General features: G+C 35.6%; 1 protein-coding gene across 1 annotated transcript; it reads left to right on the top strand.

Annotated features, from left to right (window-relative positions):
• Nucleotides 1-391: 391 nt before the first annotated feature.
• LOC127977236 (tropomodulin-3) lies at nucleotides 392-26,533 on the top strand. The gene is made up of 10 exons (XM_052581974.1): nucleotides 392-531; nucleotides 5,015-5,190; nucleotides 6,525-6,681; nucleotides 17,796-17,918; nucleotides 19,065-19,136; nucleotides 19,245-19,375; nucleotides 20,256-20,363; nucleotides 20,778-20,921; nucleotides 22,261-22,405; nucleotides 24,034-26,533. The coding sequence occupies exons 2-10, from the start codon at nucleotides 5,065-5,067 to the stop codon at nucleotides 24,063-24,065; spliced, it is 1,038 nt and encodes a 345-aa protein (XP_052437934.1). The 5' UTR covers nucleotides 392-531; nucleotides 5,015-5,064; the 3' UTR covers nucleotides 24,066-26,533.
• Nucleotides 26,534-27,023: the final 490 nt, after the last annotated feature.

Raw genomic sequence — 27,023 nt, 5'->3', positions numbered from 1 at the left:
AAAGGAGTTATTTGGAAAAATAATCAAAAGTAATACTAAGAAGGATGACTGGTATATAAGCACCTACAAATTCTCATTTATTAACAATATACATTCTAATTGTAATAATTTACTCATTGACACAAACTCAGAACAATTTAAGAAAATGCAAAAATTCTAATTAACAAATTAATATAAAAACATTAAAATACTCAGTAATCAATGAATAATTCAATTTTAATAATGAAATAATCGCGCGAATAAGAATGACGCCACCTGTGGACTTCATATCCCATGCTATTTTGCGCAACTAAAATTCTAGATTCTCTGATTGGTTACGTTTTTCCAGTAGGCGGGAAATGTGGTTTATGGGCGTGCTCTTACATTCTGATTGGTTGTTGTGAATGTCAATCTCTAGGGCATTTCTAGTGTCTGGTTTCCTGTGTTACCACCACCCTTGAGCTGAGACAAGACGGGTGCGGGAGTTTTCTTTTGCTTTCCGACCAGGAATAGGTCAATAAAGTGTGCATCGCTTTTAGGAATTACACCAAGGTAGGAAATGTATTTCGTCCTCTCTAGGTGTAAGGTTAATAACACGATACGGGTCATAAATGTAAAGGTTTGTGTAGTTTAGGGGTTAGTTGGCTAAGCGCTCGAGCGCTGATATCCGTATGAGCGCGAGCAGATGGGCCAACAGTTTACGATATTACAATTATCAAAAATGTCAAGTTATCTCCTAATTATAGCACACCAAGCCAATTATATATATACTCATTTATATATTAAACCAGATACACGATTAAGACTAATAAACGCATGTTTCACAGATTTTTATCAAGGTAACTTAACACTTGATTCCATATGTGATACATCCATCATAGTGCGTTAAATCATGTAACGTTAGTGTCAGAAGAACATTGATCCAGTCATAGTTTAATTACAATATAGCTGGACTAAATCACTAAATGCGTATTCGAATTATGAATGCTTTATTTCAATATATTGTTTATTATTTACTGCATTATTTAAAATGCGCAATATAAATGGCCATATCTGTGCGATTGTATTTTTTTCTACATTATTTACGTTAGTTTAATAATATAAATTCAGCACTGAACTCCGTTTAGGAGTGTCAAACGCTACTCTTGATTAGAACATGCACGCGCTGGTGATTATGAACGCAGGTCAGTTCAATGTTTAAAGTGACCCGTTGATGTCATTATTATTATAATCACGCTCTCTGGCGCAGATGTTCGCGTGAGTTCTCCTTATAAAGGGTGTGGTCTCCACCCGGGGCTTGATTCTGCGTGGCTTTGACAAAACAGACTCGTGGGATTTATGTATAGCTCAATATTAGAGCACTGTTTATAAAACCATTATGTGTGAGATAATGAAAACTATTCCCAGACGAGCATGTTCTGCTTTCAGGGGTGATGATGGATCTGTATGTCTAGTACAGACTGGTACAGCTATTCAGCTCAATTCAAATTTATTTCTGTAGCTCTTTTCACAATGCACAGCTGAGGTGAGGTCAGGTTTTAAACAGATGAGACAAGAGCTGACATGAGATATTGCACTGCAACAGTTTGAAGAATCTGTGTAAGAACACCACCTGAAGGTTAGTCATTTGATTGTAATGAATTTTACTCTTCCTGAAATGGCACTAAAAGAGTATTTGTCTCAAGTAATGGTTGCTAGATGTAACTCTTACACAATAAATGTTTCGAAACCTATCCTCCATCTGGGTTCAATACGCTTCAGTCTCTGTCTCTCAGAGGAAGTGATGGATGAGAGAGAACCGAAGAAAAGATTCTCAATGTTGTCACTCTCAAGAGTTTTCCTTTTCTAGCTTAATGAAGCAGATCTCCTCACATTTCATCTTTTAAGTTTCATTTGAGTTTTAAATTGAGACTGAACTAATACTGATAACATTAATTCAGTTACTTACACTACCTTACAAAACTTTATTTTCTCTTTACTAAATTAATACTTTAAACCAGCAAGGATGCATTAAGTTGTAAAAAGTGACAGTAAATGCATGCATAATGTTTATAATAATAATAATAATAATAATAATAATAATAATAATATTATTATTATTATTATTATTTTAATATTTTTAAATGCCGTTATTTCAAAGTTTTTATTAACCACAGAATAAAAAAAAAGCTATGATGATTGATTTCAAAATTAATAATACATGTTTCTTGACCACTATATCAAGTGATACTGAAAAAAAAATAGCTATATGGTATTACAGGAATACATTTAAATGTATTTAATATTCATTTTAATATTTATTTAAATAGAAAAGTTTTTCAAGTTTGAAATATTTTGTCACATTCTACGAATATTTTGCAATATTGCAGTTTTTTATTAAAGAAGTGTTGTTATGGTGATTGTAAGATATATTTTTCAGAAACATTAAAAGTATTTTTTTTCTTTTTCTTTTTTTTAATATTAATAAAACACACACAAAAAAACACAAAACAACTTTTTTGTTATTCTGAGCCTTACTGACGTGTTATTTTTGTGTGTTGTGGTGGTTGTGTGACCTTTTGCCCTGTGTCTTTTCAGCCTTATTATGGATTTGTCCTGTAATGTATTTACAGCAGTCAGCAGAGGAAGAAGCAGTACTGGCTTCCTCTGTATTTTGTCCGTCTGTCTGTTGGATTAAGAGGTGTTGATGAGGTTTGTCTGATGGACAGCCACAGAGTTTAACATAACTAGATTTTACAGTTTCTAAATGCAATGAACGGTTCAAAAGTCTCCGCCTTGATGCTACCTTGTGGTTAGTTTGATTGTGGTTAGTAGATTGTCAGAAGATCCCACTCCAACACCTCTAAGATTATCAGGTTTTATCATAGTCCACAAGGAGAAAAAAGGCAAGTCATATAGCTAGGATAAGTAATCAGAAACCTCTCCTCTACAAGCCACACAATTACAGGTATTTATTACTGCAGCAAAGTTTAGTATTTATGTTTAAGGCTTTGTTCAAATCCCCAACACCACTAAATAGGAGTATATTAGCAAGGACTTAGCTTTCCTGTATAGAATAACATCATCTATCCATTTAATGTGGAAGATCTCTTAATAGATTGTAATTTTGAGTCACTTTGAGTCATTTTGTATTGGGACGTGTTCAGGAAACGGAAAAGGCTTGTGGTTAAGGATCTTAGCTGGTTGCAGGTTTGATCTAAGGTACAGCCCTGGATCAGAAGAGCTACTGAATTTGTTCTAGTTTTAGCATCATTTAACCCGTAAGCCACTTAAGACCCTGTTTTCTCCTGGGTCAGCTGTTTCTTTATCATCTGCAGTATCCGATATTGTGAGCAGGGAGGGAATCCTTCAAATCTGCTGCTAGTGCATAACTTCCTCAACACAGCTTTGAGCTTGTTAAATTGGAAGTTGATGGGAACATTATGGATCTTTACCACATGAGGGTCTCACACACTTCACCTTAAGACTTAGAGTTAAGCTGATGCCAAATCCTGCTGAGAAGCCCAATGGCATTTTACTGGATTTACCACAGATTTTTCTTAGTCTTAGACAAAGTCTGATTTACTTAGCCATTAAGTACTCATAAGTTAGGCTGAGTTGAACATAATGTCTCACTGTGATTTGTTATTGAGTTTGGCTAAATGTTCAGAGCACTGCATTTAAAACATTTCATGAAAAACTGCTGTTTCACTGATAGATCGGCTTCTCAGCTTTGGCACAGTTGCCACTTGCAAAAAAACTCGCTCCAACAGCAATACAGTATTTTATTCTCATGCAACAGTCCAATTTAGCACTTTTTTAACTTCACATTTACTATAAACTCTTAAACATTGACTGCGCTGTCTGTTTAGTGTGATTAGTCAGTCAGAATGGCTCAAGTAAATGAGCTGTAATCATAACAAAGAAATGCTTTAATTGCAGGTGCAGTGAATTAAACTATAATCTTGTGCTGTGGGGTTTCCCAGGGATTGTCATTACGTACTTGGCAACATCTAATTATTCTTTACTATGCACTATATTCGTTCACCTAAATGTGGGCCAGAAATGACAGTTTGTTCACGAATTGGCAAATCAATGAAATCAGCTTTTCCTGGTGTATTTTTGGCTGCTAGAATTTCCTTGCATTTTTTTATGGGTCTGATGGCTGACTTGAGCTGGCAGGGCTTCGTTTAGGCTTCTCTGTATAAAACCACAACTTAAAGTCACAATTTGCAAAGCAAAAATCAAGAGTCCTTGTGTTCTGTCTAGGTGTTTCTGAGTACGTATCTAATCTGTGTGTGAAGGATCTGACCCAACCAGTGTTATTATAGTAAACACAGGCTTGCTAGTCTTATAGACAACACACCAGATTTTTTGAAAACGTAGTTTTGCTCATCTCCTAAAATGATATGCAGTATACTTACTTCAACAGTGAGAGGGTAAAGTGTTCCTCTCAGGAATGTAGCTGAGATGATTGATTCATATCTTTACTGAAACACTGCAGCTTGATGAAGTAGCTGAGGAATTTAGGGTTGTGAATCTGCAGGGGAGTAAAGTTCAAAGGTCAAGGTGTTTCCAGATGGTAATGAGATGTTGCAAAATTAGGTTCCAGTACGGGGTTAAAGATCATGAGAGGGGAACATCTGTCCGATAGCAAACAGAGGACATGTAGGATGGATCTGTTCAGCTAATGGAACTCAATGCTAAAATTGTTGTTTTATAATATATAGTGTATACATAATATGTTAAAATGCTATCTTTACTACAGTTGACTGACTGTAGTAAATAAATTTTTACTACGACTGAATTTTCCAAACTAAATTAAATTGTTAATATTTAATGTGGGGATCAGTAATAGTATTATGAAGTATGTGAAGTATAATAGGTCTTGCATCAGTGCATTCTAAAATTCTAAAACCTATTTCTTGCTATTTTGCAATGCAAGTAGTGAAGTTCATTACTGACTAGCTCCGTATATGTGCATGTGCATCACATTGTATTTTTGACCAGAATTATCCATTTACCTCCGACAATGAATAAATTTTTCTGTGTGCAGGCATTTAATCAAACTGGACTGCAGTCTCTCTCTGACGGACAGTGTGAATCATGGCTCTCCCGTTTAAGAAAGATCTGGAGAAGTATAAGGAGATCGATGAGGATGAGATTCTGAACAATCTCTCAGTGGAGGAACTCAAGCAACTGGAAAGCGCTCTAGAGGAGATCGACCCCGAGGTGAGACACACACACACACCTTCAGATGAGCAGAGGCTATTGTAAACTCATGAATGTCTCTTTGCTTTATTTTATGTCTGCATCATTTAGCAGCTGATGCAGATACACCAGATCACACTGCTGAAATAAAGAGCTCGGTTATTATTCACCCAAACAGAAAATAAAATATTTTTAAGGATGTTGTTAACCAGTTGTTTGGAGAGGCTAAGAATTAACATTTTTGGTTCAACTGTACCTTTAAAGCTGCAGTAGGTAACTTTTGTAAAAATATATTTTTTTACATATTTGTTAAACCTGTCATTATGTACTGACAGTAGAATATGAGACAGATAATCTGTGAAAAAATCAAGCTCCTCTGGCTCCTCCCAGTGGTCCTATTGCCATTTGCAGAAATTCATCCGCTCCCGGTAAGAAACAACCAATCAGAGCTGTGGTCCGTAACTTTGTTTGTGTTCAAAATGTAGAAAATATATAATAAGCGAGTACACCATGAATCCATTTTCCAAACCGTGTTTTTAGCTTGTCCTGAATCACTAGGGTGCACTTATAATAAGTGTTTATATTCGGACTATTTTATATTACTTCGGGGGTACCGCGGCGGAGTAACCCAGTACCTTTGTGATTCTTCATAGACATAAACAGAGAGAAGTAGTTCCGGCTACGATGTTCTTCCGCAAGATGCAAGCAGTTCTGTTTATTAACCGCTAGAGCGTCAAAAGTTACCTACTGCAGCTTTAAGCACATGCAAACTATAAGTGTGGTGAATCAGTCCTAAATATGAAAATTTTATAATTTGCAATTAATAATAAGTTGTATGCAGTGCAAAAAAAAACAATGACCGTTTTTCCTGGTAATTCACTGAGAAGTGATGATGTAATGCACAATGTTGTCATTGTATTAATGGGTGTGGTCATGGGATTTTGAACTGCAACTATAAAGTAAATCCACTTGTTTATTAAACTTTTGAAAATGGCCATTTCTAAATCTGCCTTGAGGAGTTTCTGTTAGGACCTCTCATAAACAACTCTGTGTCTGTTTGTTTATGAGTAAACGGAGCTCAAGTTTGCCTCCAAACACAAGAGCTTCCTCTTAAGCAAACATATCTCAGTAATTTTTCCTATAACAAAAATGTAATAAACCAACAAAATCTTGACATCCAGTGTTCAGATTCAGATCTCTCTATCCTCATTACCATGCAAATGCAAATAATAGTTCTTATTTACTTTAAAAAAAAAAGTTTAGTGTAAGTTCAAGTGTAACTTGGCATGACATTAGAAAATATTAAAGTTTAACAGTATGACTGGTACCACATCTGTTCTGCATCCTTTTTCCAGAATGCTTTGCTGCCAGCTGGACTCAGGCAGAAGGACCAGACCACGAAAGCAGCCACCGGTTCTTTCAACCGTGATAACCTGCTACAGTATCTGGAGAAGGAGGCTATGGACTATAAAGACAGAGATGATTACGTCCCCTTCACTGCAGAGAAGAAAGGTACAAGGATGATATGTTTGATATTTGATACCACAGTAGACATTAACAGAAGCACCATTAAAAAATCTCAGCTCTCATTCTGATAGGATTGAATGGGAGGAGACCTATTTGTCCAGTTATTGAAAAGTAGCTACATTAACTGTTTGGTAAAATTTCTTAGAATACATCAATAGGAATTTTAATAGTATGGCACAGTTTAGAAGAATCATTTTGATTGAAGATCTAGATTTAAAATGTCATGTTCGTCTTATTTTGTGGAGAGGCCAACCTCTGCAGCTCTACCATTGGAGAAAGAGCAACTGTCTACTTGGATCCGATGTGTCATGATAACCGGTCACATAATAGCCTCTGACGTCATTGAATTGCTGGCGGAGTTGGATGTCAGTTGATCGCCGTTTGTTGATACCATAGAAATGAATGAGACACGTTTTACACTGAATCCTACCTGATGCAAAATTATTAGTCACCTCTCTTAGAAGACCTTTATATTGTTCAGTGTAAACCTCAAATATAGATGAATCTTAAAGGAAGGTTTAATGCAAACATGTTGAAGATTAGCCAACATGTTGTCAATTCATTAAGTGATAAGCTGTTTCCTCACAAAAGCAGTTTATTCAGCGTGAAGCCTCTTCTCCTTTGACATCCATAAAAAAAAAAAAAGAAAAGGCTTATTGTCTTTTTGCTTATTTTTTTTGTAACCACCTGGACTCTCTTGTTAAGACATGTTTATGTTTTTTTACGTACTTTTGGAGCTTGAACGTTTACGTCACTGTGCTTTTTTGCTTATATGGAAAAGAACAAGTCATGCAGGTTTGCCGAGTAAATAAATGTAAGAATTAAAAATTTTTTGGGTGAACCGTTCCTGTTATGTTGGTTGGTTTATCAGCATCGGCTGCATCCATACTTGCATGTTCTTTGAGGTTTCTTGTTTTGAATAAGTACCTACTTTGCAAACTTTGTTCCACATTGTATGAATGTAATCTCGATGTATTGCATACATCATGTTGTTATTATCACGTGACCTTCGGTGTCACTTATGTCGCTTCACTGTCACTCACAACTCCTCTCCCGTGGCCCCTCGTGGGATAGTAAAGAGTTAATTTGACGCACACTTTAGAATCTCACAAGAAGTTGGTACTTTATTTCCCTGAAGTTAATGTGAATTCGGACATATTACTTTTTTTACATACTGTTTTTCATTTAAGTTTTATTAGGGTAGTAACGTTGTGTATCTAATGGTGGGTAGAATTTGCAGAAGTGTTCAGAGCTTTTGTCGTAATTGTCCCTGTTCTCTTGCTATATGTGAGTGAGAGTGCTGTATCAGCTCCTGTAGTGATTTAGACACTGCTGTCTCTGCAGGTATGATTAATTAAAACCATCTGTTCTTACATAACCATACACACACTGCTGCTCGGATGCTCCATATATGCCTGTGTGTGGGATTGCCGGTGTGTGTTGGCTCGGCATGCAAGTGTCCCACCCAGTATATTCTGTACACGGTGATATTTATCTATACTGAAGCTGCTGAGGAACACGTGCTGAAATGCAGCATCATGATGCAGATATTGTTCAGAGGATCAGGTATCTTTAATAATGAATTATATTATACTGTCTGACAGTAATGCTGAAAGTTAAGCTCTGTATGTGTGCTTGTGTTGTCACGATACCAAAATTATTGTTTCGATACCGATACCTAGTCAAGAATTGCAATTTCGATATTTTTTCGATACTTTTCCTGAAAAGGAAAAATACACTCAAATATCATTGCTATGCTTTATTTTAAAACCGGGACAACATTCTAATCGTATATAACACACTAATAAATGAACATATGAACAGCAGATATATTAAACATTTAAATTTTGATTATTAAACATAATCAAAATATAAAAAATAAATTAGAGCAATGACATTCAAGGTAAAGAATCAATTTAGCAGCATTATCTCAGTTATCATAAGAAACATAAGAGTAATACATTTATCTTGTCTCTGAACTTTGAATAAAAATATGAACAGCGTTTATATTAAACATTGTTTCTGAATTCAGAAGATTAAATGTCAAAATATAAATAATATCAATTTAAGCAATGGCATTCAAGTAAAAAAAAAAAAAAAGCAAATAAAATTTAGCAGCAATATCTCAGAAATTGTAATTTATTCTGTCAGTTGTGCAACCTTTTCTTTCAGAGGAGAAAACTCAGCCAGTGAGCTTCATCTTTTTCTACCAGTCGTGGACCAGCGGCCACAGTATCACTTTCCATTTCACATAGTAGTTATTATAATTAGCTTCATTAAAAAAATATATAATAATAATAACAATAATAGATGTCTATGTTGTGTCCTTATTTACATATTTGACTTTACAAAAAAATTAAATTCTCTCATTAATTATTCACCGTCATATCATTACAAATCCGTAAGACCTTTGTTTGTCTTTGAAACACAAACTGTGATATTTTTTTATGAAATCCGAGAGCTTTCTGACCCTGCACGGATAGCAGCGCAACTCACATGTTCAAGGCACAGAAAGGTAGCAAGGACATTGTTAAAATGACCGACCCTTTCAATTTAAGACTTACTCAATTATTTTTTATTTTTTTGCTTTTAGTCCGACCTACTTGCCGATTGTAAATTTGCATTAAGATCGACCAATTTTTTTTACTCTTCAAACAACTAAGACAAAAGCAATAAAATATTATTAATAATATTTAAGTATTGTAAATATATAAATTGCCTAGGCCTACATACAAATGAAGGTTATCTTCTCTAATAAAAAAAAAAACCCTGTGATGTCATCTATGTTTACACGGATGTCACTCTGCCTGTGCGTTCGCTTCGTCTCCTCTCATTCATTTTCAGAGTCAACGGTCCGCGCTTGGTAATGATGGCTGCGGCTGCAGTAAACAAAATGTTTGCGATCACTTTTCAAAGTCATACGGGTTTGGGCACCATAATACATCTAAAAAATGCATTAAAACAGCTCGACACCACTTTAACTTGGCACGGAGTTCTAGAAAAACTGCCCTGATCTTTTCTGAGCTGCTCTGATATTTACACGGATCCTGGCTTGATTGTAACCCTTCATTTTAATGTTTTGTTTTCTGATGATTTCCTCTTTTTTTTTTTTTTTTTTTTTTTTTTTTTTTTATCTGCCATCTCTCTCAATAGTCTATCTGATAATATCTGTTCTGTGAACTCAAATTGAGTGCTCTCTTCCCTCTATCATTACAAGACACGCCCTCTTACTGCTGATTGGCTACACTACACACAGTAGAAAAGCACATTTAACAGGATAAACCGGTAAATCATACCAGTCTGAACAGCAGTAACTTGTGACTCACATGAGAAATTATTTTCCCGATTGATGGAACCGAATGCTTGAGTGCCATTTCCATATACAAGAGTCCATCCAGATGTGTATTTGTTGCCTGTGGTCATTCTCACTAATTGATTCGAGTAAATATATCTATACGGATTTTGGGAATGTTCCCAGGCATTTTCTGGACTGTCAGGAAAGTGAAACTCTACAGGAAGAGATAGAGTGTCTTTAGAGTACGTCTTGTGTTTCTCTCCTGGGCACAAGCTTCTCGTCTGTTAAATCCATCATCTCGGATGGGTTTAGGATTTCTCACACTCAGCATACATTAGCCTGTACTGGATTAAAGGGGTCATATGATGCGATTTAATGTTTTCCTTTTTCTTTGGAGTGTTACAAGTTGTTAGTGAATGGATAAGATCCCTAAAGCTGCAAAGACTAAAGTCTCAAACTCAGAGAGATATTCTTTATAAAAATTAAGACTCGTCCACACCCTCCTAAAAGGCCTAGTTACTAGTTAGTAACGCAACGCGTAAAAAGACAGTAGAAGTCATAATAATCTGTGATTATGTCCCCACTGGATGCTACAACTGGCTAGTTTATAATGAATTTTAAGGTTTTGGTCTCATCGCTCAGGGACATGACATCACAATATGGTGAGGGCCATAACATTTCCGTCACATGCTTGAGGTATTCGGCCAATCACAATGCACTGGATTGCTGGCCAATCAGCGTACACCTCGCTTTTCAGATCAATGAGCTTTGAAAAAATCATTACGTTTCAGAAAGGTGGGCCATAGAGGAGAAACAATAATATACAGTATGTGGAAATTATTTTTATTTTATTTTTTTACTTTGAACTGCATAAACACATTTCATTTCTCAAAATACACACAACAATGTTATTTTTAGCAACATCATATGAGCCCCTACACTGTTTCTACAGTAGTGTGTGCATACTAGGTGTTGTAGCCTCTTTTGCAGTTCTAAGAACAGTAAGGAATTGTTACAGTAATATTTCCACTTGAGCTTGGTTTTTCACGTCACGATTACAAATATTTATCGGTCTGAAATTTTAAGCACTGTGGGAGAACGGTTTGGTCTGATGGAAAAGTGGAGAAAAGTGGCTAATTAGACTGATTTACAGTCATTTGTTTACAGCTAAGATTTGCAAAAATCATGGACACACACATAGTTGCCTTTCTCACACACACTTGTTTTATTAATCGCGGTTCATTTGTGTTGTGTAATGTTCTTTAGGTCGCTGAATGCTAATGTCTCATCATAACTCAAGCGTCTCTGTGTAAAGTAGAAACTAAATAGTTGAAAAGTTGCTTGCATATGTCAGTATTTTTTTTTTCAATGAATTGATCAAAAGTGACCCTTTGACTTTCACAACTGCTTTTAATATTGATAATTATTAGAACTCTAAAATTACTTGATCAACAAAGTAACACATTAGTATGATTTTTAAAGGATCGTGTGACACTGAAGAGTAATTTTTGTTGCAAATTCAGCACAATTTTGATTTTAAATGTTATTCACAATACAATTGCTTTTGTTTTATATAAAAAAATGCAGCCTTGGTGCAATTCTTACAGAGCTTAAACTTTTAAACGGTGTTGTATTTTAAAATTAATTCGATTTTTTTTTTTGTGCCCTGTTTGAGTAGTCTTATTTTTTTATGTTTTATTATTTATTTATTTTTACAAATTTTAGATCGGCACATATCACTAAATACTGATTAAGTGGTGTTGCAGTGTGTAGAGGGTCTTTAACTCTCAAGTGTTTTCACAGTTTCTAGTTTAGGATTTGCTAGACTGGAATTTGAGAACATTTGTTCAGTCTCAATGTCTGAGAACAAATGGGAAGTGCTGGAATTCCTCTGGAATGAAGTCTAAATGGCCCTTAGCGACAGAGATAGAACTTAACAGATATGTATCTCTGCCAAGTGCTACGTATCTCTTTCTTCATACTGCATGTTTCAATGGTAATACAGTCAGGGCGGGTACACATGACACAATAAGAGTTTGCTGCTGAGGCATCATTTGATACATATCAGTGGACAGAGTGAATGCAATGGAAAACTTGATTCCATGGATTTGTTGATGCCTATGTGTATTTGCTCTGCTGTCCTGCTGAGGGCCTTTAGAGTGCAGCTGGCTATGACAGCCTGTGCAGAAAGACTCGTCTGTACTGGTCCACAGGGGAGGACTCTCTGATTGGGTTGTGAAAGGACAGGAAGTAGTTAGGGAGGTAGAGGTCAGCCAAGATCAGCTCAGCGGCTCAGCTGAGCCCAAGAGACACACTGTGATGGGCTGAGCTCCTCTCTCTTCTGGTTCTGACTGGTTTGGTGCTGCAGGCTTTCTCTTTACCACAGCGGTTTACATGAACAGAACAAAAAAACAACTGCTAAATAAAGGGCTTAAAACGTTCCCTATTTCCTCCATGTGAGGTCTGCTTAACAAAGATGCCCCTTCAGATTCAGATTCAGTACAGAACTGCTCTGTTCATTCCTGCCATTCAGAATCAGATGTCTGTTCAGTTTCTGTCAACATGTTTTGACAAACTTGAGTTTGTGGTGTAGATTTAAAGGGGTCATATGATGCTTTTTTATTTTAGATAATTATAAGATATTATTTTTTATTTGGTGTAATAGAATATGTTGACATGCTTTACTGTTCAAAAAAACATTATTTTTCAAATACTGTACATTATTGTAGGTCCTCTAAGCCCTCTATTCCTCTATTGTTTTAGTGTACACTACAGACTGCCATATATAGACTGTGTGTGTGTGTGTGTTTGTAAAATGGCACACTTTTAAATATCTGAAAGTACACTCTTAACATCAAGTATTATTTAATAATATAACTTTACTAATTCTGATTAAAGCTTTAGAACCATGTATGAATGTATATTAGTCATTTTAACTGAATTTAGGGCTGGTGGCGGTGGTGCTTTTTTGGTCATTCAGTGTTTGTTAAAAAAATAAATAATAATAATTGGGGAAAAAAAACTAACAAAAATACTGATAAGATAATAATGACACATATTCTACTAATAAGAGCAATATAAAACGCACTAAGGTTTAATTCATGAATATTAATCAGGTTGTGTGCATTCGCTCGAAATGATCTGCTGAAATCAATACAGGGATGATAATAGGTGAGCCCCAGACAATGAGATTGCCATTTGGGCATTTGCTCTGCCCACTACCAGAGAAACCGCCAGTTCTTAAGCTGAAGAATTCCAAAGGAACGCCGTTATTTTGACAGGAAAAAACAAAGTATATAGTTTACATGTATCGCGTCAATTCTGTCTCTCTCTCTCTCTCTCTTTCTCTGCGTGTGTGTGAGAGACAAAGCGACAGCAAGTCGTGCACCTTTACACTAGAGTTTACGGTACGTTAAATACAGGCGCGTTGTACATCCATTCATATGAACTGAAAAATATCACCGATCGCTTGATGGAGAGTGAAACTCGGAAGCACTCAAAGTGTTTCGCGAGTGAAAATATATATCTGTGCTAAACTTTCACTTAGCCTCCAACTCACATACTGGTGAGTAAAATCTGAGAATTTATTAGGCATTTGCTAATATTAGACCTCATTTAGTCGCCCAGGTAAAATTTAGTCGCATATGCAGGGTGATTTACTCGCAATGTAGAGGGTTGCCAAATAAAGTGCATTTGCTTTTCCCTAGTGACACACAGAATCTCCCTGACATGGCTGCTTCAACACTAACTGCAGTTACTGAAACCACCCCTTTGCGTGAACATTTGGGAGGCATTATGCAAGTATTTCCACACAGTGACGTAGATATGTGGGGCGTGTTTAAACAAGGTGTTTTGGGGTGGGGTGGCAGATTCTTAACTTTGATAAAGAATATCTCTTTGGATTTGAGACTTTAGTCTTTGCAACTTTACATATCTTCTTTATGCACCAATAGCTTGTGATACTCCAAAGAGAAAGGAAAAATTGAAATCGCATCATATGACCCCTTAAATGATTTTAATCTAAGTGTTTTTTGATGCAGGTTCAGCAGGTTTAAGCAGCCAGTGCACTTTAGATCGCTCTTTAGTACTTACACTTTGGCTCTTTGCTTTGAATTTGATAACTGCATCATCAGATATGCTGTCTTTGTCCGTTTTGTCCTTTATGCTACCGTTCAAAAGTTTGGGGTCAATAATTTGTTTTGTTTTTTCCAAAGAAGTCTCTTACAGTCTTCAAGGCTGCATTTTTTATCAATATAAAATAAAATAAAAAGAAATAGACATATTATTACTTGTAATATTTAATTATATATACGATAAAAAAAATATAGATTTTTTTCTTTACAGAAAATATATATTTTTTACAGAACATATAACACAGATAAAATGCTTGAAATGGTGTAAGTATGTAGTTTGTCCAGCAGAGCACACTTCATTGTTTGATACTGGCAACCTAGATGAAACGCTTAAAGGGATAGTTCACCCAAAAATCTACTAATTAATAACTCACCCTCATGTCGTTCCAAACCAGTGAGACCTCCTTTATCTTTGGAACACAGTTTAAGATATTTTAGATTTAGTCTGAGAGCTCTCAGTCCCTCCATTGAAACTGTGTGTACGGTATACTGTCCATGTCCAGAAAGGTAAGAAAAACATCAAAGTAGTCCATGTGACATCAGAGGGTCCGTTATAATTTTTTGAAGCATCAAAAATACATTTTGGTCCAAAAAATAGCAAAAACTACGAGCCAAAGTGTAAGTACTAAAGAGCAATCTAAAGTGCACTGGCTGCTTAAACCTGCTGAATCTGCATTAAAAAAAACACTTAGATTAAAATAATTTAAGGGGTCATATGATGTGATTTAATCTAATAGAAATAATCTGTGACATTTAGACATATACATTAAACATTAAAGCAATAATTTCTTAAAGCAAAAACTAAATACATCTTGTTGACACCATTTGTTTTTTGTTTTTTCACGGTAGTGTAGTAAAGGTTAATCCAAAGTCTGTTGGTTTATGATCGTATGATCGTCCGTTGGCTTTTTATAACAGAAATTTGGATTCCAGATAGTAGTACGCATCACCAAGTGACCTCAGGTTAATGCAGAAAAGCAGCAGTACTTTACACTGAATGACAGCATCTGTGTAATAACCAAACACTATTTATTGTGTTGACATGAAGAGAGCAAAACAGTACAGGAATACAGAGTCTCCATTACTGCAGAGGGAGAGAATTTGCTCATTTCCAGCATGAAGCATGTTTTAATTTGCTCTTGTTAAAATAGTTGTGGGGTGACCTAAACTGCATCATTCGGCCATGCTGTGTTCACTTCAGTGCTGGTTTTTAGGCTTTGAATGCATTAAATTTGTGTGTTTGGGACATATAAAACTAAGAAATGTTTTTGTAAGAGTTTTATTAATTATTATTTGTGCCTGAAGAAGACTGTGTGTGTGTATGGCAGATATCCTTAAAGTCACGTGAATATTCATCTATTTATGGCAGATATACTCTATAATACTCTCTTTAAGCAGGCTGCATTCTGCGAATAGTTTTCTGCAAACATGTTGTTGTTGTTTTTTCTGGTTCACATCCATTTTTTGCACTGATAACATGTGTTTGGAATTCAGCCACACCTCAAACACAAAGACTGTTCTTGTGTCCAGAGCAGTGAGAAAGCTCTTAGAACCCTCTCAGTCTGTTCCTGTTAGGAACTCTAGCGCAACAAGTTAAAAATTAAACAATAACTTGTGTTGTACCTAAAAGTACCCTTTAAAATTAAAAGTGGTAAAATTGCTGTAATGCACTGCCTCTTTTGGCTTATTGCTTTTCATTAACTCATTAAAGTGTGAGTGTTTCACAGTCACCAAATCAGGATTAGAAAAAGGCAAGGCAATCATATGTTTGACATGAGTGGAGTTTTGTGTCGTGTGTTTCCAAACCTCACAGGCCTGAGTGGAGTACTGCTGCTGTACAGCGTGGAAAGGGAAACAGCTTATAATTATGGAGTAGACCGTTCTGCTGGTTCAGGCCAGAGTCGTGGTTTAATCACATCTCGGTGTAATGAGAAGTTATAGCTGCCAGCTGCTATTATAAAAGGCTGGAAAGATTATGTCATGCATAAAAGTCTAGAATCATCATGTAACGTCATAGAGGAATACTTACCTATAAATGAAATGTGCCAAACCCTACATTATTTTAGAGGTCAACGGTGCCTGTTTACTTTTTCAGTAGCCTCCTTTCCGGAAGGGTTTTTCCCATTTATTTTCCCAATAGGGAAAAAAAGTCTTAAAGACATATTAGCTACAAAGTGAACTGAAACATTACAAACTTTTATTTGGAACAAAAAGACTAAAAAAAGACTACTTGTTGCAATTCTCTAATTGCTGGAAATTTCTCTGCAAAATTATGGTTAATGTATTTTTATTTTATTTCTGCGATTAAAAGAGTAATTTAAAATACCATTCATTTTCGTATTTACCATTGATTAACATCTCATATCTCATAGCTCTCATTATTTAAGGTTATTGTTCAAAATCAGTCTCCTTATGGAGAAACAAAATGGGATATTTTCTTCCAGAATCTCCTTTTGTTTTCCATGGAAGAAAGAAATGATACGTGTTTGGAACCGCATGATGACAGAACGTTCCTCTTTAAATGTCTCTCAAAATCCAGCATGAGTTGCAATGTTCCATATTTGCTTCTTCTGGGCTGAGGACCAGCACAAATCTTGATAGACATTAAATAATGATGTTCCAGGAGTCTTTTTATCCTTTGTGAAACATCAATTCAAATTTTGACATGAGGTTTTACTGAAACAGAAGAACTGAATGCTTTCAGCAGAGCCCTCACATCACAGTTACTCAGTATGAGAGAGATCAGCAGTCACATGTCCTGAATAAAGCTGTAGAGTGTGTTGTTCACTATCCAGAGAGAATGAGCTCGTCACAAGACCAGCATCACATTACCAACCTCGTTATCAGCGTCAGAGAGTCCAGTAGCATTAGTGGATGAGGTCAAGCGGTAAGCTGTTATCATGATGGGCCTGCTGTGCACCATCATTATCTGTGTGTTGAGTTTATAAACGCCAGCCATTCATACAGCTGGACATGTCTGACCACTAACCCTCTCTCTACGCAGAGGTCTTCAGTAGCGATGAAGTCTTTTTACAGTTCTAGTATTGTCTGAACAATGCATAGAAGAATTTTTACATGTAACTACTTCCATGTTCATGTATTCAGTCTTGTAGTGCGACATTTAATTAGTTTTTTTTTTTTAAATAAATAATTCTATTTAGCGAAGATGCATTAAATTGATTGACTTTTAATCTATATCCAATCCAATAAATGCAGCCTTGGTGAGTTAATTCTAAAAGATAAAAAGCCCTTACTGTCATAAAACTTTTAACTTTAGTTTAAGTTAAATCTTAATGTATTTCTGTGTGGATGATGAATAAATGTTTGAAAAAAATATATAATAATTATTGTCATTGTGATTTGAACATCATTAAAAAAGCAACGGTAATAAACAAATGATCTCAATCACATGAACCTTTTCAATGGTGCAATGGAGGTTAAAGGCTCAACCCAGTGGAGTCATGCTGAAGATTTTTGACCCTTTGGGCAATCAAAAGCTTATTTCATCTGTTTCCATTTACTTCCTTTTTGGCCTAAACTTTTAGGGTCAGAATGTCTATCTTGGGCTGTTTTGCCAAGTGTATAGAGTAAATGCAGATATCAAATATGGGTCACTTTTGAAAGAAGATGCAAGTTATGCCACTTGTTACTGATCACTTTTTGCTCTACAGGAAAGGTATGGATTCCCAAAAAGAAACCAATCGAAATCCATCAGGAGGAAGCCACCACCCTTGACCCGGAATTGGAAGAGGCACTTTCTAGCGCTACTGACACAGAACTGCATGACCTGGCAGGTAAAAACCACTATAGAATCTCACAAAGTGTGATAATGGGAGATCAGCAAGAGACAGAATGTGATTTTGCACCAGAGGAGCCTTTAGATTATTTCCTAGAACTATTGGCGGTTTTTTAAGTTCTCGCTTTTTGCCGTGTTCGCACCACAGGAACTAGGAACGTATTTAGTTCTAGAAACTCTGTTTGGGGGAACTAAATTATCTCCTACTTCAGAGTAGGGTCTATATTCAGTCCACGAACGTTAACGGCATTTATCTGTTGTCTGCAGCACTGTTCTTTTCTCAGCCTCGATGATATATAACACTGCAAGTTGTCATAGATTTAGTCAGATCTCCGTACTCTTTTAATTGCGTAAATTGTTTATATGGCATTCTATCGCCATTCTCACGAAACCCACGGCACACAACAAAAACAGCTCAGAGCATGTTTATAAATTCTGCGAATATAGACGTCATTGTTGGCCGCTTCAGAGTTCCTGCTGCTGGTGCGAATGCATCCAGGAAAACAGCCCAAGGAAGAAATTGGTTCTCTTGGAACCACCCTGCTGGATAGTTCCTAGAAGAGTTCTTAGAACTATGTGGTGCGAAAGCACCTTGAGAGAACGCTCATTTCACTAGGGTTACTTTTATTGCTCTACGTCTTAATTAACAGCTCTATGCTATCTATTGTTCCAGTGTTTTCTGTTCCTCTCACTGCAATATTTTTTCCCTTCTTGACTCTGGGGGTCTGAACGCCCACACTGCATCCATCACAGCTCCAGAATGAAACTGCAAACACATCCTCTCTCTTTCTCACACTCTAAACAGCCTCTTTCAACACGCTGCTTTAAGAGATTGTCCCTGGCTGGTTTTCTTCACTGCATGATTCATTAAGACCCTTATAAGTTTTATACTCTTCATGTGCTGGTTTGGATGTGTTTTTTTGGTCAGCTGTGCCGAAACACAGGAATGCGAAAATGGCTTCACGCATTAACATCTAGAATACCATAGATAAAATAATAGTTAAGTTCTGCACATAAGCATTAAACAGCTTTTTTTTATTTTTATGCACTGTGGATTACTGCACTTTATCATGATGTTTTTTTTGTGGGTGTTTTAAATAATTTTTTTGTGTATATTGTAACAGTTCTGTGTTGTGTTCTCTAGCTATTCTTGGAGTGAACACACTGGTGACGAGCACGCGGACTTATGATGGCACCTATACAGACGGTTATAACAGTGAGGTTTTTTTATTCTACAAGTTGATTTCATCTTTCAGTGGATACCATAGTCGTGTTGTCTTCTCATGCATTTGAAGCTCATTTGTGAATGTTGTGTTTGTTGTAGATGTTGTTCAGGGAGAAAAGGTAAAGCCAGTTTTTGATGAGCCACCAAACCCTACAAACGTAGAGGAAACTCTGCAGCGGATAAAATCCAATGATTCCTCACTGACCGAAGTCAATCTCAACAACATAAAGGTAATGAGATTCAGATTAGTACACTCAAACCAAGACACTTAATGGCCAAAATAAAAACGCAGAAGTCATTTTGATATTTATGATGATTATTAATTTTATATTGCCAACAAATTACTATTAAATATGATTTACTTCAAATATTAGATACTGGCTGATACTTGACAATCTGGAATTTAAAAAAATTAAATTGACTGGAAATGCACATATATTGTGAATTATGATTAAATTAGTGACACGTCGTTACTTTGTACAGACGGCTTCTTTTCTTGGTTCCACTCAAGCAGAGAATGTTCTATGAAACATTCTCAAATAATGCTGGGAAACATGATTATCAGGTTTTGTTCTGCTCATTCAATTTCAAAGTGGACACACCAAATAATGCAACACTTTAACTCAAATTATGCTGATTTGTGAAACCTTTTTAGTTGTGTTTTTAAATGCAGATGTCTCAGACTTTGGACTCTTTTGTTATTTAAAATTACAAAATTTAATACACATATTATATATATATATATATATATATAGCTGCTTAAAAACTCTTTTCAATATCTTCTAAATGTCTGTCTGCTTAAAATATCTCTTCAGTATCTGCTATGAAATTATTCAGTAAACGGACATACAGTTCAAACCAGAACTAGAATTTTGTATTTATTAATTTTTTTTTTTTCTGAAAGCTCCCTACCCACTATTTTTACTTTTCAAATTATGGAGATATCTGTTTTTGTCTCTAACTAGAAGCAGTTATTTCTTATATATTCATATGAGGCTATGTCATAAAATCAGGATCAAGACCATGGCAATGCATTTAGTGACATAAAGAAGCTGTTTAATTGTCCAAAAACAAATCAGTTTTTAATGTTTTCCTTCTCTTTTCTTCTAGAACATTCCAATCCCGGCTCTAAAGGACTTTGCAAAAGCCTTGGAGAGGAACACTCATGTGAAGAAGTTCAGTCTGGCTGCTACCAGAAGCAATGACCCTGTTGCCATGGTGAGGGATGGCATATTTTGTGCTTTTTGTGTCAAAAAAGAAAAAAGAAAAAAAATTAATCTCTTAATGAGCACTTAAATAATGCACCTATATGGTGAATTGATTCTTCCATGTTAAGTACTTTGATTGCATGCTGTTTTTAAGTCTGTTTTCCAAGCTGAATGTCTATCATTGCTGGTGGTTTCAAATAGGCAGCATTTGTTAAACCTCTGAAAATTGTTGCATAAGCAGTTTTAAATATATTCCACTTATATAGGTGGAAATAATAGGTTATACTGTCATTACTGTTAATTTGTCAGTGTCAAGTAGGTTGTCTGTCTTCACTGAAAGTGAAAAGCTAAGATAAACATGGAAGAGATCCGGCTCCCTTGACACTTTGTTAAAGCTAAGTGTGTTTCTCTGTGTTCACTGCAGGCCTTCTCAGACATGCTACGAGAGAATAAGACGCTAAAAAGTTTGAATCTGGAGTCTAATTTTATCACGGGCACAGGAGTTCAGGCTCTGGTGGAAGCTCTGCGGGACAATGACACGCTAGCAGAGATCAAGATTGACAACCAGGTAGAGAACACAAATTCAACCACACGCTGTTCTAAAACCAACAACCTGTTTTTGTAACTTTGTAGACTTGTCATGTAGTGGTTCTACCAGTGTGGTCTGCTCTGGGGATTATAGTTTAGGTTGGTTTAACTTTGACACTCGTTTAATCTTTTTTCACTTTTTGTTTTTTTTTGCATGGATGCGTAAAATGCATAAAATGTATAATATTTGAAGAGACAATATTTACATTGTTACAAAATAAGTAATGTTCTTTTGATCTTTTTTTAAAGTCATCTAAGAACCCTAAAAAACTGTCATGTTTTAAGCAGGACAACTAAGTTTGACTTTGATAATAATAAGAAATATTTCTAAAGTACCAAATCAGCACATTTCTGAAAGTTCATGCTATACTTGAGTAATATGAAGACATTGGAAAAACAGTTGCTGAAAATTAATCATCACAGGAAATACATCATATTTGAAAAAATAAGAAAATAGAAAACCGCTTTTATTTTTTAATAATACTGTTTTTGCTGTATTTTGATCAAATAACTGCAGCCTTGGTGAACACACAAGCCATTTTTCTTTTTCAACATTAAAAAAAAAAATTAACTGACTCATTTCAATTCAAGTTTATTTGTATAGCGCTTTTTACAATACAAATCGTTACAAAGAAACTTTACAGAAAATTACGTTTCTACAATATTTAGTAGTAGCTTATAAGTGGTGACTGTCAGTTTGTGCGCGTATGACTGGATTTTTCAGAAAAATGAATACAAGACATAGTCAGCCAGACGATGAACATTATTAACAGCAATTATTATACGATGCAGTCACACTTGTAGCAATATTTGTTAGTTCTGACTCCACATATTTCTCTCAGAAATTACCCCACAAAAGGTCATTTAAAGTAACTTTAAATTTACATGAGAAAAGTATTAAATAGACATTAGTAGATTTAGAAAGGAATATTTAGATTCACCATTGAATTTATTATAATGAGCTTTTAATTGCCTACATAGCCTATAAGCGCTCAAGCACGCATAAAGCTTGCCACAGTTTCACAGAGACTGAGACGGCAGAAATTGCATCCTGTTTGCTTTCATTATTTTGTCAGTAGACCACTGCATAAATAGGTCTTAATTCAGTCATTTGATCAATGTAGGTACATACATTATAAGTATAATGAATTTTGCTGCATCCATTCTTGTTCATATGTTGAAATGTGTTAAAACCCTGCTATTATGCTGGCACTATGCAAATTTAATTCAAATGTTACTCGTAGTGAAATGTGTGTGTGTGTGGGCTTATGTAAGCATGTGTAATAGAGATGTTTCCGCTGTGTGTTTTCTGCTCTCAGCGGCAGCAACTCGGTACGTCAACAGAGATGGAGATCGCTAAGATGCTGGAGCAGAATACAAGCATTGTGAAGTTTGGGTACCAGTTCACCCATCAGGGTCCCAGAGCCCGTGCCGCTGCTGCAATCACAAAAAACAACGACCTGGGTGAGAACATGACCTAATGCACATATGCTCTGGTTGACAGAAACAGGCTCGTACAGGCCCTCTCGTGTTTGGTATTCACTATTTTTGACCTAAGAAAAACACAACTGTGATACACATTTAAATATGTCATTCAAAACTAGTTTCACGTCTGTAAGCACATTTTTTGCACACAAATTATTTTACATGCAGTATTGTTAGTCAGTCATAACAGAGCTTGTTTACATATAGAATTTTTAAAGGTACAGTAGCAACTTTTTTTTATAGTTTCAGATAGACGATAAAAATATATATTATAAGTGTACTTCAGAAGAAAAAGCTGCTACAAAACTCTAGAACAAATTATTTTAAAGTGGCATTTTATTAATGAGACTTTCTTTTCCTTTCTGCCTTTCCTCAATGAAGTCTGGATCTATCTACTGTTTGCCAGTCTTATGTTACCACGCACACACACACACTGTGTGCTTTACTTGTGTGTGAGGTGATGTCAGGCATCAAGCTCTATTCCAGTGTCTTTAGGTATTATGTGTGAGAGCACAGTTTTGACATTTAAACTTTGGCATGAATGCTAACGGCACATTTTAAAGGGTGATGTGTGTTTTGTTAAAGACTGTTGACTCACCTGTACATTGGACAGGTTATACAGGGTGTGATAAGTTATCATATCCTCACTGTTGTGAATTCATACCTTATATAGAAGTGAACTAGTCAACACTGATTAACCAAACACAATCCACTGCTGGAAATGCACACACAAGTACAAAAACACTAACATGCTACAGTTCAGAGCGGTAGACTTTCGTCATAAAGTCTGGTCCACTTTGCTGCTTGTTCTGTCTAAGAACTGCCAACTTAGAAAGTACTCTGCAGAAGTTAGCATAAAATATATGTAGAATCTCTGTCCAAAAGTGAAAAGCTTACTAATATGGATTGGAAATCTCAAAATTCCAAAAAATGTACTTGTATATACGTGCACCAAAACTGGTCTTTTACTCTAGTACTATTGTACTACCAGCATTCCTCGATATATCTTCCACGGAAGAAAATCATACAAGTTTGGAACGACATGCGTGTCGTTCAGTGAATGAAGACAGAATTCCAATTTTTGGTTGCACTATAACCTTTTAAATAAATAAATGTAAATATGACTATAAATGCTATTTAAATTGTTGCATATAATAATAAACAAACAAAGCTATACATTGTGAAATTATAATTTTCTCTTTACCTGCTCAGCATCCTGATATGCTGTGGCCAGCCTGTTTATTAAATCTCATATTACCTTTGATCATCAACATGGAAATAATAAAATGTGAAACAAACTTTTGATATCAGCTGTTGTGGAATACAGTAGGTTAAACTATTGTACTGTAACGGAAAACTAATTTTAAGACAGACCCAGTTGTGCGGGGGGACCTAACTGTTCATGACAAAACTAGTTTTGGCTGAAATGAGTGATTTGTGTGTAGCTTTGTAACAGGATGAAGGATTGACTAACACACTGATTTATTAAGCGTATTAAATGAGCAGATCTCATTAAAGGTTCTTGTATTGTAGCTCTCAGCATGTTCTAACAGCGTGAAGACTGTGAATGTATCCGATTACTAACACGTCTTTGTTTTCTCTTTCAGTGCGACGGAGGCGAGTAGAGAAGGATGTGTAGAACATATTCTCCTCTTTCTCTCTCTCTTTCTCTCTCTCACAAGCTCATCGGACTCTTGTGCCAAACCCTCTGAGGGAGCCGCTTCACCTAAAGAAGGGACACAACTGGATACTTTGCCTCCCTAATGTTAATACTCAATGATATTTTTGTTATGTTGTATTATTATTATTGTTAATTGTTGTTTGTTTTATAGCTGAAACTCTTTTGCAGCCAATTTTTTTTTTTTTTTTTTTGCTTTGTAAAACCCTTTTTTGCTCTTTTTCTTTATAAAAGTTATTTGAAACGAAACTAAACCGGTTGCAACGGTTACACACAAGCACTCAAGCACTATAGTGATCTCTACATGGATGGGCTGGTTTAGAACTTGTCGCCCATATTCATTCTGAACAAATCTAGACTCAACTGGACTGGATCTGCTGTGTTGCCCGCTTAATGTGAGATAAATCTAGATTTGTTGAGTCTGGGTTTGGCGCACAGATTTCAGCCAATGAGAGCCATGCTGTTTGTAACAGACACTCCTTTATAAAAGTCATCTATAGTCTCGCTGTTAGCTTCACTGTGAGTGTGTGAGAAGATTGTGCGGCTGTAGTTTTATCAGCATGGGTTGTGGTTGGATGTCTTTGGGCAGCTGGGTTGTCTCAAAAACTCTCAGCTTCCACACTGCGCCTCGGTTTTGCTGCCGATTGAGACGATTCATATTGTATAATTCACCTCTGTTCCCAAAATACACCAGCTGATACTGGGTGTCTGAGGAATTACAAGTGCTAATTTAAGATCAACGCCCCATTTTCACCAAACGTCTTTGGAAATGGAAAGATTTGTACTAGATCAGCACTAATGACAACCTTGAACGAAGGTTAAAGATCGACAGGTTTCACTTAAAGGCTTTAGAGGTATATTTCCACCGAGCTATGCACTAAGGGATTTTTTTCTTCTTCTTTTTTTCAATACAGGAAGTGTTCATTTATGTAATTTAGTTGTCAGTTATAGATTTAGATAAGAGTATCATTCCTGTAGATAAATCTAAAATGGCTTTTCTAATACCATGCCAAAGACTAACACTTAAATACTCTAATCTTCAGGACTCTAACTGATGTCAGACAGGAAATAGGTTTGGATTGCATTTTTTTTTTTTTTTAGTTTATTAAAGGTATAATTCACCTTAAAAGAAAATGCTAAATGTCTTGCCCTAAATTGTTCCAAATTTTTACGCTGTTATTTTTTTGTATAGAATGCTATAGGTTAATTTTAAAATAATTTTTGCACAGTTTATGGTAACCACAGCTGTCAAAGACATTATGGGTTATGAAGACAATATGATAGTTTTGTGCTTGGGTTAGGACAACATTTAAATCGTTCACTGTAATTGGTTCACCAGCAACCAATTGCCAAATGGCTTGGAATGTAACAAATTTTGTTCGAAAAATAGCTCCATGAAGATTCCCATTCCAAAAAAAAAAATAATAATAATAATAATAACCAGATATGGGTTTTGATAGATTATTCCTTTAGTTTATCTAGAATAAATATTTTTGAAACACATGGTCTGTGCTAAAGAGGAAATTAGAGAACTAGTTGAATGAGAGCGAGAAGGATGAGTAAAGTTTCATCTTGAATAGCAAACAATCCTGTGAGCATTTAGTGGTCCTGGTGCAACCAGAGTCCTGAACATACATGCATGTTTGTGATCGCATGCATGTTTGCAAGGTAAAGTTTTATCTTTTCACTAAAGCTATCTAACATGCTTTCATAACACCAGTGTAAGTAAGATTAACCTTTATACTGCTTGCCATTTTCTGTGAGCATGTACATCCTGCGAGGTTCATTGATTGTGGTAATTAATGTAGAGCACAGACGCTTTGGCATGTTTTTGAGGAAGGTGTTGAAGCCACCAAATGGACCTTCAGCACAAAAGTGTGGCGAAGCAGTCTGAGTATGGATTATATAGCTGGATTACACAGGGGAACATGTACACCTGCTTTAAATGCAAAAGCTAGGACCAAGTTTGAAGTTTTCCTTTTCTCACCTTGTCGTTTTGTACTGTTCAGTTTTCTAAGAGCCTTGTGTATCAATTGAGTTTATGTTTGTCTTTCAGTTTTCTTTGTGAACAAATGCTGAATTGTGTATGAAATCTTTTTTTACAGGTTATGGTTCATTTCATTCTATCTTTCTTTTGATTATTAGTTACAGGTTCATGCTTTGCTTAAAGCTTGTGCTTTTAAGAAAGAGCTCTGCAATCTTACCATGAGTTCATTTGTAATAACCATCTCGAATTGTCTTCAGAAGATTCCACACAAATATACATATAAATATTGTGTACCATAAACGCCTCTTATATTGCCGCATTTTTGTATGTTGAAGCTACATGTCTGGATTCCTGAAGAGGAAATCTTACTATGTACTGTTAATAACACACAACTCTGTAAAGTATCAGACGTCATCAATAAAATGTATGTTTTTACAGATTGGTCAGTTGCCAAGTCTCTAGTCTCTTAACCTGCTGCGAGATCTCAGTAGTTTAAAATTTTACATGAGCCCATTATACATACACTTTAACCCTAACCCTAACTTTAATCTGTTTTGTATGAATTGCCCAGTAGTATAGTCATTTATTTAATGAGCGATTGGCATGTATCCCAGTTTCAGTGCTTATTGTCTCTAATGATTAGTCACAATGCCTACCAGAGAGATACTGTTTGTTTTTTAAGGACTAATGACATTGGAGATCGTCATTACTGTTAATATTTAATAGAAATAAAGATAAATTATTGCTGGAGTTACAAACCCGATTCCAAAAAAGTTGGGACACTGTACAAATTGTGAGTAAAAAAGTAATGGAATGATTTACAAATCTCGTAATCTTATATTTTATTCACAATAGAATATACATAACATATCAAATGTTGAAAGTGAGACATTTTGAAATGTCATGTCAAATATTGGCTCATTTTGGATTTC

The sequence above is a fragment of the Carassius gibelio genome, chromosome B18 (genome assembly GCF_023724105.1).
Source record: "Carassius gibelio isolate Cgi1373 ecotype wild population from Czech Republic chromosome B18, carGib1.2-hapl.c, whole genome shotgun sequence".
Lineage (NCBI taxonomy): Eukaryota > Metazoa > Chordata > Actinopteri > Cypriniformes > Cyprinidae > Carassius > Carassius gibelio.
The sequence above is the reverse complement of the archived record's forward strand: the minus strand, read 5'-3'. Positions and strand labels throughout refer to the sequence as shown.

Bases quoted from the DNA above. Each gene is read 5' to 3' on its own strand.
- LOC127977236 (XM_052581974.1), top strand. From the start codon at position 5,065: ATGGCTCTCCCGTTTAAGAAAGATCTGGAGAAGTATAAGGAGATCGAT. The intron at 6,682-17,795 runs GTACAAGGATGA...TTTGCTCTACAG, and splicing joins CTTCACTGCAGAGAAGAAAG to GAAAGGTATGGATTCCCAAA. The intron at 20,364-20,777 runs GTGAGGGATGGC...TGTTCACTGCAG, and splicing joins GCAATGACCCTGTTGCCATG to GCCTTCTCAGACATGCTACG.